This window comes from Engraulis encrasicolus, chromosome 9 (genome assembly GCF_034702125.1).
Source record: "Engraulis encrasicolus isolate BLACKSEA-1 chromosome 9, IST_EnEncr_1.0, whole genome shotgun sequence".
In the NCBI taxonomy this organism is placed as follows: Eukaryota; Metazoa; Chordata; class Actinopteri; order Clupeiformes; family Engraulidae; genus Engraulis; species Engraulis encrasicolus.
Genome location: NC_085865.1, coordinates 35,547,395 through 35,561,086, shown reverse-complemented (window position 1 = coordinate 35,561,086; position 13,692 = coordinate 35,547,395). Strand labels below are relative to the sequence as shown.

General features: G+C 44.6%; 1 protein-coding gene across 1 annotated transcript in view; it reads right to left on the bottom strand.

Moving 5' to 3' along the window:
• Window positions 1-13,672, bottom strand: part of chpf2 (chondroitin polymerizing factor 2) — a 25,700-nt gene extending 12,028 nt beyond the window's left edge. The window contains exons 1-4 of the mRNA XM_063207038.1: window positions 12,066-13,672; window positions 9,625-9,925; window positions 8,810-9,073; window positions 2,422-2,604 (exon numbers count right to left, since the gene is read on the bottom strand). Of these exons, the coding sequence (XP_063063108.1) occupies window positions 2,422-2,604; window positions 8,810-9,073; window positions 9,625-9,925; window positions 12,066-12,343 (1,026 nt within the window). The 5' untranslated portion in view covers window positions 12,344-13,672. The remainder of the gene's footprint in view (window positions 1-2,421; window positions 2,605-8,809; window positions 9,074-9,624; window positions 9,926-12,065) is intronic.
• Between the last annotated feature and the right edge of the window lie 20 nt (window positions 13,673-13,692).

Below are 13,692 nucleotides of genomic sequence, written 5' to 3'. Positions count from 1 at the left end.
GTTACCCAAAGAGGAGGTTTGTGGTTTTGAAGTATAGCCAGCACACTGTTTGCCGATCGTTGCCCAATCATAGCTCTGCACAGCAATTTTGCAGTCAAATGCTGTAAATGTCATCCAAGGGACCTTCAATTATTTTTTCCAGGTTTACTTCATTGAATTCTGCGCTCTATTCACATGATTACAACCTGAGCATTGTTCCCACCTGCTACCAACCCCTTTATTTTAATCATTGCCACTCACGCTACAAACCAAGTCAGTTTTTTGCAGTTTTACTTTGTTGAATCCTGCCATTTACCCACCAAGTACCAGCCCATTTTAATCAATAACAGTCTGCAAAACCATAGAAAAGCCCTCATGGTCCTCAGACTTTCTTTTTTTTTTTTTTTAATATGTTGAACACTGAAATCTGACCATTTCACCCACCTAGTACTAGCCTATTTTCATAACCATTTTCACTCATATAGTACAGAGACTGTGCTGTACAGACAATCAAACCAATAGATTCCAATGTTGGGGGCGGCGTGGCTCAGTAGGCTAAGATGGGCCGGGTTCGAGTCAGACTTGAAGTCATTTCCTGATCCTTCCCCCGCCTCTCTCCCAATACTTTCATGTTTATCTTCACTAGCCTCTCCGTAATAAATAGAAAACGCCCCAAAAACAACTTTTAGAGTCCAACGTTGAATCCTGCACTCTAACTAGAGCGGATGTGTGCATGATTAAAACCTGTCCGGTTTACCCACCTACCCATGAAACCATTTGGATAATCACTTTCAGTCGTGCAGTACAACAGCAGATTCCACAGGATGGCTTCAAGAAGGGTCTCTCTCTCTCCGCTCAGGGCCAAACATTCCAAAGGCTGATGGAATGCCATGGCTGACTGAACATAAAATCCAAAACGCACTACAAACAACACTGTGCTACGCTAGTCGGACTTATGGAATCCAAACAGAACCATCGTTCAGGCTTTATCCACGTGTTATCTGGATATGGATCAGTAGCAGCAGCTCCTCATTTAGAACAGTAATACAAAGCTTCACATGGGATTACAGGCGTCTAGTCTGACAAAGCCAGTAGCTGGAAACAAAGAAAGTTGGCGTCTGCGCCTTGAACTTAGGATCGCTTGTTGCTTGGTGCGACTGCTCACCAAAAATAGTGATACTAGGACTAGGCTACTGGAGACATTGATAATGGACTAGATCCGAAACGTTTGTAGCTCCAGATTTTTTCCGTTGACTTCTTTTGTTAATTTGTCGGACACAATACACTTTTTGAACCTGCAAGCCTTGTGTGCGCCTCATCTTTTTGACTGTCCTAGTAAAGCCAGTAGCTGGCCTGAGTTGCCAATACAAATGATACTGACTGATGATAATTCATCTTACGTGTATTGGTGATAAGACAAAAAAAAGAAAAAAAAGTATTAATAGGGAAGTTATTTCACTCGGTGACGCCTTCGGGAATTCAACATCATGAAGACCACACCAGACCCTCTCAATATAAATGAGGAAAAACAAGTTATGGACTTTCAGATAACAGTTGCAAAACTCATGTGGTTGAAAACGCTGTGAAAAGTTGATTTTAAAGTTGTGTTGTGTTGGTTCTCGTGAGTCAAAATAAAGCTATTAAAGCCATTTCTCTCACAGATTCTTTGACACTGGGCAGGCGCAGTCCATCTATAACAGCACGAAGAGAAGAAGAGTGGAGCACGAAGCTGCGAGATGACTGGAACACTGTTCATTCAATCCTGCATTATGACTGTTGGCAGTGGAACATGATGGAGATTTACAAACACCCGCCATACTGCCGTTAGGAATTGTCCTAATGAATTTCTATGGGTGACTTTTTGCAGTGAAAGAAATTTCCCATAAGAATAACCTTGCTGGTCTGCAGTTGAGTTGAAGCACCTTTAGCCCCTTAAGACGCGGCTTCATAAATTTGTTGTTACCAGTATGGTAATGACTAAGTCATGGTGCATTACTAAAGGGCCTGTGTTGTGTCATAGTATTGTAATGCTATGGTAGTTACATTTCAATGACTATTACAGCGTGCCACTGGAGGTACGGCGCACATTAAGGGGCTACACAGGCCATGTAGGCACAAATAACAGACAACTGATGAGGATGATGATAATGCAGGAGGATGATGTCCAACAAGCAGCTTCTACGAGAGTAAGGCCATCATCTCTCTCAACTTAAATAAGCATGTGAAGACTCTTCTTTTCCAAGAGTGCTTCCTTCAAAAACAGAAACAATAACTCTGAAACAATTTCTAAGGCAATGTGATGATGACAATGACAGCAAAGATGATGGTTTTGTTGTTGACAATGATAATGAGGATGGTTGTGATGATGAAGATGAGGAAGACCATATTGTTTATGATGATGCTGGTGATGATGATGATGATGATGATAGTGGTGCTTCTTACCTGTAGCTGTTGTATCTGTGCGTAGGTCCAGTCTAGCTCGATCTGGCTGAAGCGTTTGTGCAGGCGGTACATGAGGGCCGGTTCCGCCACTGGATGCACGGTGAAGGCGTTCTTGAACTGTGGGCTGTCCTCGCGCTCCGGGTCGGCGTTCTTGCGCAGCTCAAAGTAGCGGTACGTCATCTCCTGTGTAGGAGAAGAGAGGAGAGGGGAGCGCCAGGAAATGTGTCACCATGGTTATTTTTGCTGACACAAAAAGCAGAAGTTGGATTTGATACTGACAGAAAAATTGACATGACAAAATATAATGGATCTACCACATTGGCCCGAATACAAGATGGGGTTTTTGTTCTAAAAATAGGTCTTTAATGGGCGATTGTCTTTAGTGACAGGGTCATCTTACATTTGGGCAAATACAGTCTTTAAATTGCGTTCTGCTATTTTCCCTTGGCACTCTCTTTGCATCCCACTGATTGGGTAAAAGGTGAGACACCACCAACTCCAGATGGAGCAAGAGAAAACCCACCAGGAGAACAGGTATGAGAAATACATACATGGCGAGAGAGAGAGAGAGAGAGAGAGAGAGAGAGAGAGAGAGAGAGAGAGAGAGACAGAGACAGAGACAGAGACAGAGACACACACACACACACACACACACACACACACACACACACACACACACACACACACACACACACACACACACACACACACACACACACACACACACACACACACACACACACACACAGACAGAGAGAGACGGGGGGGGGGGATTGGGGGGGGTTAAAGAGAGGAAAACACATTCTAATGAATGGATAAGTGGCGTTCTCTGCAGTGAAAAGCTGAGGTGAAATATGTTTGGTGTCTGCTCTGCGCTGCCCAGGGTTTGCACCTCTGCGTTCCAGCTCAGCAGGGGAGCAACAGGCAAGCTAGAGTCCCCTGGCTACAGCTCCAGACAGCAGCCATCCATCACACAACACAGGCACAGGAAACACTGCACAGAAGAGTAGTAGAGAGTAGAGTAGTCGTAGTAGCAGCAGCAGTAGCAGTAGTAGAAGTAGAAGTAGTTTTAGTAATAGTAGTAGTAGTAGTAATAGTAGTAGCACTAGCAGTAGTATTAGTAATAGTAGTAGTAGTAGTAGTAGTAGTAGTAATAGTAGTAGCAGTAGTAGTAGAATTAGTTATTGTAATAGTAGTAGCAGTAGTAGAAGAAGTAGTGCTGTAGAAGTAGTAGTAGTAGTAGCAGTAGAGAGTAAAGTTTACTTTAACCCTAAAGGCCACTTGGAAAATTCTAGGGCCTACTTGGAAAACTAGGGCCCACTTGGAAAAGAGGCAACTGCCTCAATGTGCCTACCCTAGTAAAATAAAGGAGAAATAAAATAAAGGGCTGAATATATCTCAATCATTTTTTATTGAGTTTCATATGCAGCCAGACAAAGCCCCTGGCTAGAGCCCAGGACAGCAACCATTTATCACACAGGTACAGCAAACAACTGAAGTATCTGCCTGATGCAGTAGATTAGAGTAGAGTAGTAGTGGAAAGCACAGTAGAAACACTTTATTAAACACATAGGATTGAATGGGAGCTGGGGAGCATTAGACAAGCATAACTCCCTGGCTTACAGCCCGGGACAGCATCAATGGATCACACATGCACAGGCAGAGCAAACACACACTGGATTTCACTGCAAATCGGACATCCGGGAACTTTTGCATGAATGTCAACATTCCGCCATATTGACGTGAGAGAAAACACGGAGGAGGGGCTGTTGAAAAAATAAAAAAATTGGATAAATCCTTGTAATATTCTGCTTGTCTCTTGCTGTGTAGACCGTAGTGTTGAAGTGAAGTGTTCATAAACTCCAATGTTTCTGCATTATTCCCACTATATTTACACTTTTCTCGTGACATTGTGTGGCCGAGAGCACCACCATTTTAACATGGGGGAAACTTTCAGCTTGCACAAAGATTCATAGCAAATACAGTATGTCATTGTGACTACACCCCGACTTAGTGAATAGAGAGTAACACAGAATACTGCTCTGCACTGCACAGGTTACCATTAGGGATGCACCGATACCACTTTTTTGAAAACTGATACAAGTACGAGTACATTAATGTGTGTACTTACCGATACCGAGTACCGATACCTTTTACCACCAACATACAATGAAAATAAATGCATGGCCTTGTTTTTTTCCACCTGTGATATTTTTTATTGTCCATTTCCATGTAGATTTAAATGTTAGTAAATGTATGAAGTGGTATTTTTTTAAATGCTGCTTTCAAGTCCACAGAACGTGACGAGATTTTGCATTGTTTCGTGTAATAGCAGTATTGTGCCTGGTATCAGCAAGTGTTTGACGAGTACGAGTATGAGTATAATGAGCAGTATCTGTGCCGATACCCGATACCAGTATCGGTGCATCCCTAGTTACCATTGCTCAGCATAGTGACTGAACATACCACAGCAGGGCATAACATGGTGTGCAGCATGGTGAATATACCCCATTACAGCCGTGACTGAACATATCATCCCGCCAGACTTAGAGCCCCTGGCATAGCTTGGCATAGAGCTTGGCATAGAGCTTGGCATAGCAGTGGCAGCCAGAGCAAACAGAGCAGTGGCAGTGCCTCTCTGCGCCGACACAGAGTTACATAGCATACCACTGCAGAGCAATGCAGAGTGAATATAACCCATAATATAACCCACAGCAGGGCTTTTTCTAGGAATTTTTGGCATGAGGGAGCATCATGGCAGGTTGTGGGGGGGTGAAGGGGGGAATTTACTAGGGCCGCTCAAAAAAGTAATTTATATATTTTAAAAAAAGAAGTATGAGGGCGCACCCACGGAGGTATGAGGGTGGAGCGCCCCTATTTCCCCGTTCAGAAAAAGCCCTGCACAGTAGATTTAGCCCAGTGCTGCACAGCACAGTAGTGTGCAAATAACCCAACAGAGCACGGTGAAGCATAGCACTGCATAGCACTAACAGCATAGGGCAGTCATGGGTAAGTTAGGGTGTCAGACTTGTAGCCCAAAGGTTGCCGTTTCGACTCCCGACCCTCCAGGTTGGTGGGGGGGAGTAATTAACCAGTGCTCTCCCCCATTGAGGGCTGCCCCCTTGCACGGGTGAGGCATAAATGCAATTTCGTTGTGTCTGCAGTGATCACTTTCGTGCTGTGGAGTGCAGTGTCACAATGACAATGGGAGATGGAGTTTCCCAAATGGGCTTTCACTTTCACTTAGCACAGCACAGCACCGCAGCGCATAATAGATGTAACCTCACAGCATAGTACAGTGCATAGTGAGGAACCAAACAGCATAGCACAGCAGTGCATAGTAGATGTTACATAGCAGCACAGCACAGCACAGTAGTCCATAGTGAGTAACCCAACAGAGCACAGCACAGCACAGCACAGTAGGGCAGAGTGGAAGCAGCCCAGAGCAACACATCACATTCACAACACAGCACAGCACAGCACAGCACAGTAGTGCAGAGTGTACCGCAGCACAGTACTGCATGACATCTGTACTGCAGCTCAGTAGTACATGAAGGGATACTGCACCACAGCACAATACAGCACAGCACGGTACAGCATAGTGTAAGCTTACAGTACCAGACCAAAACAAACCACAACACAACACAGTCTACTACTGCACTGCACAGGACAGGACAGATGCAAGCAGCCCACAGGAGTCTCTATGATAAGTCATGATGGTCTATGATATGTCATGAGGGTCTATGATATGTCATGAGGGTCTATGATATGTCATGAGGGTCTATGATATGTCATGAGGGTCTATGATATGTCATGATCACATGATCAAGCAAAACTGCACCTTTGTGCCACACACACCTCTTACTGATGATGCACTCACTATCTAAACATGCAGTGTATGGTGTTTATCGCTGACAGATGTTTTAAACATATCTATATCATAAAATTGGGTTATTGTTATGATCACTAAATTTACACTGATCATTATTTTAGGGCAGCTATATGCTAAAGCACTGGCGTTGTGTACACACAGGCTTTGTCACTAAGTGTTAACTAACCATATAAGCCTGTATGCATTTCCTCAGAGGGCAAATGAATGAATAGCTGCAGTATTAGCCTATCTGCATTAAATCATGTTCTGCTACTTTTCCTTGGCACCCTCTTAATGTTCCCACTCACTGCTGCCCTTATCCAGACATACAGTAAGCAACCACCACCCAAAAAACAAAGGGAGCTGTGTGTGTGTGTGTGTGTGTGTGAGGGACTGACTGTATAGCCCTGGAATGGTGAGGTGCAGCAACGTAATGGATACTCAGTGGAAACAGTGAAAACAGCCCCACGCTTCACGATAGAATTAATGCGGGTGTAGCTTTATTTTTCCTGACTCTAAATGCTACGAAATGGCTAATGTTACCGAGGTGAATTATTTTCTTTATTTATGTTTAGCTTGCCTTGACAGGGCAAACTTTATGAAAAAACGTAAAGGTTGGTGACGTTTCTCTCACTGCAGTGGAAAAAGTTAAAGAGCAACACATGCGTCTGGGTCTGGATCTGTGCAGTGCTGCTGTCACAGAAGCCTAGTAATGAATCTCAGGTGTACAGTAGCGGTGGTCGTGGTAGTGGGTTAGTCAGGAGAGAGTGTGTCTGTGTGTGCGTGCATGTGTGGGAGAGAAAGAGAGAGAGCTTGTGTGTGTGTGTGTGTGTGTGTGTGTGTGTGTGTGTGTGTGTGTGTGTGTGTGTGTGTGTGTGTGTGTGTGTGTGTGTGTGTGTGTGTGTGTGTGTGAGAGAGAGAGAGAGAGAGAGAGAGAGAGAGAGAGAGAGAGCTTGTGTGTGTGTGTGTGTGTGTGTGTGTGTGTGTGTGTGTGTGTGTGTGTGTGTGTGTGTGTGTGTGTGTGTATGTGTATGTGAGCGAGCGAGAGAGAGGCGGCGAGGAGGGTCACAGTGCAGTCTCTAATTACCGTGCCCTCAAGTCCCATCCCTGTGGCCTCCGAGAACACAAATCACCATGGCAGCACAAATGTGAAGGAGTTTTAAAGCATAGGCAAGAGCAACATACAAGTCTCTCATTAGGATAAATCAAGGATTAAAGAGAGAGAGAGAGAGAGAGAGAGAGGGACAGACCACCACCACGTGAAATCAAACAAGTCGAAGAGGCCTTGTATAATTCTTACTATATTCTAAAAGACAACCCAGCTGGCTGATTTCACCACAGCTTCTTTGGGTCAAACAAACACGTGTGGAAACTGGAGAAGCATAATATACTCTGCTGATGAGCGATAATGTTCCATTATCAACAGCTCTGAGGCTACACTGAAAAGCTGCCAGGCAACTGGTTATGTGAGAGCACTGAACAATGCATTCAAAGGGAACAGCCAACACAAAGAGTACAAAAATGAGTACAAAAAAGTACAACATGACTAAATCTGACAATTTGACTAAATCTTAAATCATTTTTCAGCATTATGGAGGCATCAGTTGTGCCTTGTGTGAGGAGTATCACACACCAATTTTTACAGGAAAGTGCTGCATGACACAGAGGAGGAAGACAGCAAAGCAAATGATATGCGTCACAGACGGTACTGTATCCAAGATGGAACAAGTTGCGCAACTCTCACATCAACTGGGAGACAGGCTGTGTGCGTGTGTGTGTGTGTGTGTGTGTGTGTGTGTGTGTGTGTGTGTGCGCGTGCGCGCGTGTGTATCCTCTGAACAAACGGCTGTTACAAACATGTACATTTTCAACAATTAAGTACGCTTCGTCTTTGAGATGGACTGCCAATGAACACTAAGCCTCGTGTAGCTTCTCTGAAAAAGCAGCTATGAGAAGTACAAAGAAGAGGGAAAAACAACTGGAATGAATATCTCTGAATGTCCCAGGCTGACAAGCCAGAGCCACTGGCTGTGATTTAAACTAAATCGACCATGTCAATATCACGTCAATCAACAGTTAATCCAGCAAATTCATGGCAAAGCTTCATCCATGATCTTGGCTAGCTGTTCGTTTTGGTCACTTTTGGTGCATTTACAGTTACATTACACCTCTGGTCATCACAACCCCCACCCCTCGTTCCCAGGTCTCCAGCAAAGCATCACTTTATACACCTCGACGCAGCTCAGACCCAAGCAGTAGATGATGCATCTCTACAGGGTTATTTATCTATTTTATAGATGATACCTTTCATCCACCTGTATGTAGAGTACGTCTAGGAAGGTCACACCATTACAACCCCCTACTTCACCTGCTGTTCGTACAAGTAGTCAATGATGCATCTCTACAGGGTTATTTAAAAGATGACCCCTTTATGCACCTCTACAATGTATGTATATGATGGTCACACCATTACACCCCCCCTACTCCTCCCCTCCCAGGTCCCCAGCAAATCCTCACCCGATGCACCTCCACACAGCTCAGACCCAAGTAGTCGATGATGCAGCGTCCCAGCCACTCGTCAGGTCTGACGCTGAGGATGTCGTTACGGCAGGAGTCCAGGTGGGGCTGCAGGCGTGCCAGCAGGCTGCGCGAGAGCAGGTACCCGTAGCCGCCGTGGCAGTAGCGCGCCCGCTCGTCCCCACCGATGAACTCCTCCGCCCGGCCCATGTACAGGTCCTGCCCAGCGCTTAGGTGCCCCACCAGCTCCATCACACGCTCCGCCTGCATGTAGAAGTGTGCAAAAACAATCCCTCATGATAATATTTCTTATCAGGTCTCTTCATGATATATGTATCGTATCGTGACACCGATACTATGACAGGTTTTTGGGCTACAGGTTTTTGCCATTACCTAGACTAGTCAGTACAAAGAAGTCCACATACTTACTCTTATTTAGAGTAGAGTACATTAGAGTGGTAGAGTAGAGGACTTTTATTAATCCCGCAGGAAATTAAGGGGTCTGTCAGCTTGAGCTGAACAGACTTGCTGCCAAATAGGTGGTGCACCATGAACCGACTGGAAGCGAAAACACATTGCCAGTAGTAATAGACATACACTATTTCTTGTTGTAAATGGACACAATTAATGAGTCCAAAGGCAACATTACATTGTAACTACGTACACTGCATTCTGGCATTCAATTGTCATCCAGCAAAAGAAAAATCGCAATACATATCGTACCATCATATTGCATGTATTGCAAAGTGTATCATCAACTTATGGTGATGTGTATTACATAGTGAGGTTTTTTTTGGCCATTCCCAGCCCTGTACCTGTGTGTAGGTGTCGTCCTGCGCCAGGTAGAACCAGTCATAGTCGTTGCCATGGTGCTGGTGCAGGTGGCGCACCGTCTCGTACATGAGCCAGACGGGCCGGTCGTCGCCGTGGGTGACCACCGCCATGCCGTGCGGGGCCTTGGCGCTGCGCAGGCCCGTGAAGAAGAAGGTGCGATGGAAGTGGTGCGCCACCGTGCGGTTGACGGCCACGCCCATCGTGTTGAGGGTGGCGCGCGACGTCAGGATGCCCACCAGGAGACGCTCTCGGATGCCCAGCTCCGTGTGGATGTAGCGCGTCCTGGGCGGAGAAGAGAGTTACATTAGGAATTACACGAATACTTGGTAATAAGAATCAATACTGTCTCAAAATAATACTGTGCTCTTGGATGCCCAGCTCCGTGTGGATGTTGCGAGTCTTGGATGGAGAAGAGAGATACATTAGGAATTACAGTATACTTAATGAGAATCAGTATTATCTCTACTCTACGTGGCGCTCTCAGATGCCCAGCTCCATGTGGATGTAGAGTGTAATGTGCGAAGACAAGAGGCACACTAATACACATTGCCACACATTGCACATTGCTACTTAATTTACTTGAAGAATCTACAAGTCAGTACAAAACCTACTCTATTTTGTAATATGTTCTGGTCGGAGCGGGAAGGGTAGAGCACATTAGCACACACACACTCATGCAGTCACGCAGGCACACATGCACAAATATCAATAGTCCTCATTCCTATGTGACCATCACCACAAAGATGGCCTTTATTTCCCTTCAGAATTAATTATCTATACTCCAACTCCATCACACTACTGTGTGTGAATGTAGTGTTTTGATGACAGGGAAGAGTAGAGTAGACAAACAAAACATCTCTCATCTGTTCTACTCTACATTATTAGTCATCCTTAAGTGATTATTTATCACCCCAAAGATGCTATTACAGTATTTCACCCGAATAAAAAAGTCCTTACACACTCATTTTAGCCTACTCAATGCCCTTGCTAAGTTCCTTGATTCTTAACAGATCAGCTACATGGGTCATGGGTGTGTTTTGCTGCGCTTGTGGTTTTTCTGGTGAGCGGTGCTAAAAACACACAGGGTGGCTGGGTTGTAAATGCCCTGCCTCTTTAACGACTCTTTTAAAGATAATAGCTGCTGGCTCCTCCAAGCACCCAGGGGTTTTCCTTGCTTTGCCTCCCAGCATCCAGCCAATAAATTGGACCTGAAACACACATTGCAATTCCTGTCCTTTTTCAGTCCACATAAAAGGAGGGGTGTTTTTTACACAAGTTTCTGAAAACGAAGGCAGTAAACAGAACGAACGAAGGCAGTGGTGTCAGAAGTGTTAGTGGAAGTCTTGTCTGGGTTTTGTGAATGGCTGGTTCTCAGTTCACAACTGTACAGGCAGCCCTTCTTGAAAGGGGTGTCAATAGGCTTATATCACCTCAGTGCTTAGCATGCCATCTGCAAGGATATGGCCTTGACCTATGCAAACCTTATACGGGGCTTAACCTACTATGCAAAAAGCTATTCTGTATTTTAGTATTTTTACATTGAAGATCACAAATTTTGCCCAACAGACTTGCTTTTTTGATAGGCCTATGCTTGCTTGCTTGATCCGCTAAAGTCTTTCCAATGTTGTCATATGTCTATTACAACAGGGATGCTAAATAAGTGGTGTTTTTCTTTTGTGATTTTAAGCAGATTAAAACGAGACGGTCTAGACAGTCCAGAGTGCATTAGGCCTTGTTGTTAGAGCCTTTTCAACTTAAGGCGTAAGAGGATTTCGACATGTCAACGTTCATTATTTGGAAATTGTAGGTTGCCGTGGTTTTGGGTAATATTGCATAACGCAAACTTTTCAAAACTGCTGTTTAGTGGCAAGTGTTCTTCCCATAAGTCTATGAGTAACTTAAGCCTATCTTTCAGGCATGTTTGCTCAAAGCTATTTTGTGCGGAAGGAGATGGCAGAGAAAGTTCTATATGATATGAGAAACTATATGATATGGTACTATATGATATGAGATATGGAAAAATGTCCATCCTGCATGCAATTTCACAAACTAACATGACAACATCATCACTAACAAAACCTAATAACAAGTCTACTTTTTCAACTATGGGTATAGTTTGCACTTGTCCCCATTACTGATACTCCAGCATGCCATCCTATCGCCCAACCGCCAAACCAACCGCCCAAATGCAGGTATAAAACAAAACAAGCCCCTTTGACTGAAAGTGATTGCATGTGTGGGTAGTAAAAGGCCTTACATCTACCAGCCACATTGGTGATGGGAAAAGTTAATTTAAGTTATAGACCTGTTCATAAACGTGTAATACTGGGAAGAAAGTGACTATCCACAGGCAGTGCCCCCTACAGTGTGTTACCATTTCTTATGATTAGGTGTTAAGGCCTACTGTGCACACACCACTCACCTGAGAACCTTCTTGTGTGGTTTGTTTGGGTCTTTGTGATAGGGCACAATGCGCGGCTGAAAGTCCTCGTTTCCATCTCCACCCGCTTGACTGTCAAGCGGTTCTCCCATATGTCCCCCGGCAAACAAGCCCCCGTTCCCCAGCTCATCGCTGCAGGTTTCCTCCGTGTCCCCCTGAGTCCAGGACACCATGAGCAGACTCAGGCTGCAGCCCAGAGAGAGTCCCAGGATGAGAGGCAGGGCAGGCCGGAAAACGGCGAGGAAGGATGAGAGACGCATGGTGCACCTGGAGCGGCTTCGCAACACTCTGTCAAATCCCTTTGAAGGCCTGCTTTGAAGTCCTTGCTTTATAGGGGCAAAGCAGTGCCCCGAAACAAGCTCCGCGTTTCACTCTGATTTCACCTCCATTTGGTATGTTTGTAGCAAAGTAAACAATGAGGGTGCGACAGTGCCACTGTTAAAGGAGATGATGTGACGCATTAATTGCAAAGTCGTTATGAATAAACTAGCTATCTCCTATGCATCGTGTTGTTTACGAAGCCAGTTCGATGAGTTCGATGGTGCAGAGAATAAGAATTTAATTTCAGGCTACTTCAGGGCATGCCATGGCATTTTCCTCATAGATAAATTGTTAACACTAGCTGGGATGTCATATCACAAAATGTTGTATTAAATGGACGTTCATTGGTAAAAAAAAAAATCCATCGCTTTAGTTACCGGATGTTGGAAGCTCTATCGATGCGACGGGTTTTCCTGTTTCATACAAAACTTATTTGATTATCTGCAGTCAGTGTTGTTGATAAGACGAATGTCCTAAATACAGTCGCTAGGACATGAACAGATAAAATGGACATTACCGAATTGACAAGGCTAACGTCAAGTTAACGTTAGCTAAGGACAGTTCGCTCCTCGTCGCCTAATCCGACTGTCATTGCGACGTTTTCCTCTTTTGGGGGTTGATTACTTTGTTCATCATACGGCATTACATTGTTATAACCATATCCGTTATCGTATCCTGTAGCAAACATAATCCCGGCCTGGATACGGAGTCCATAGTCTTGATGGGTCTGCCATGAAAGCCTCCTCCTAACGGTACCATGCACGACACAAAAAGAGAAGAGGAAGAAAAAGAGTTGTTACCCCAACCCCTCCGTAGAAACAAACTGCGATCAACTGCGTTCCACTCAGCCTCTGACCGCTCGGTGTCTCGATCACCCGTCCACGTTCTCAGCAGCACTGTGACTGCCTGGTCTGATGCCTTTGCAATTCTACAGGCAGACACGTCACCAACTTGAGGGTAAAGAAAATCCATATGCAGACTGTTCAGAAGCCCACTGACAGGGAAAGCTAGTTCACTTAAAACCAACAAGCCAGCTTTTCATTGTTTATAAATGACAGACGTTGTCAACTGTAGTTTTAGTATCATAAAAACTACAGTTGAAACACACATCATTGGCATGGGATCAAGATAGGTGTTTTTCAGTTTACAATTTGAGGTGGCAGGGTGTTTGAGCCTATCCAATGCTGGACATTCATCAAAACTATGCATGATAGAAAATCCTCACCTTGGAACTGACATCATTTAATTACAGGTAGAACATGTTGACTGTATACGGGCAGTAACGTAA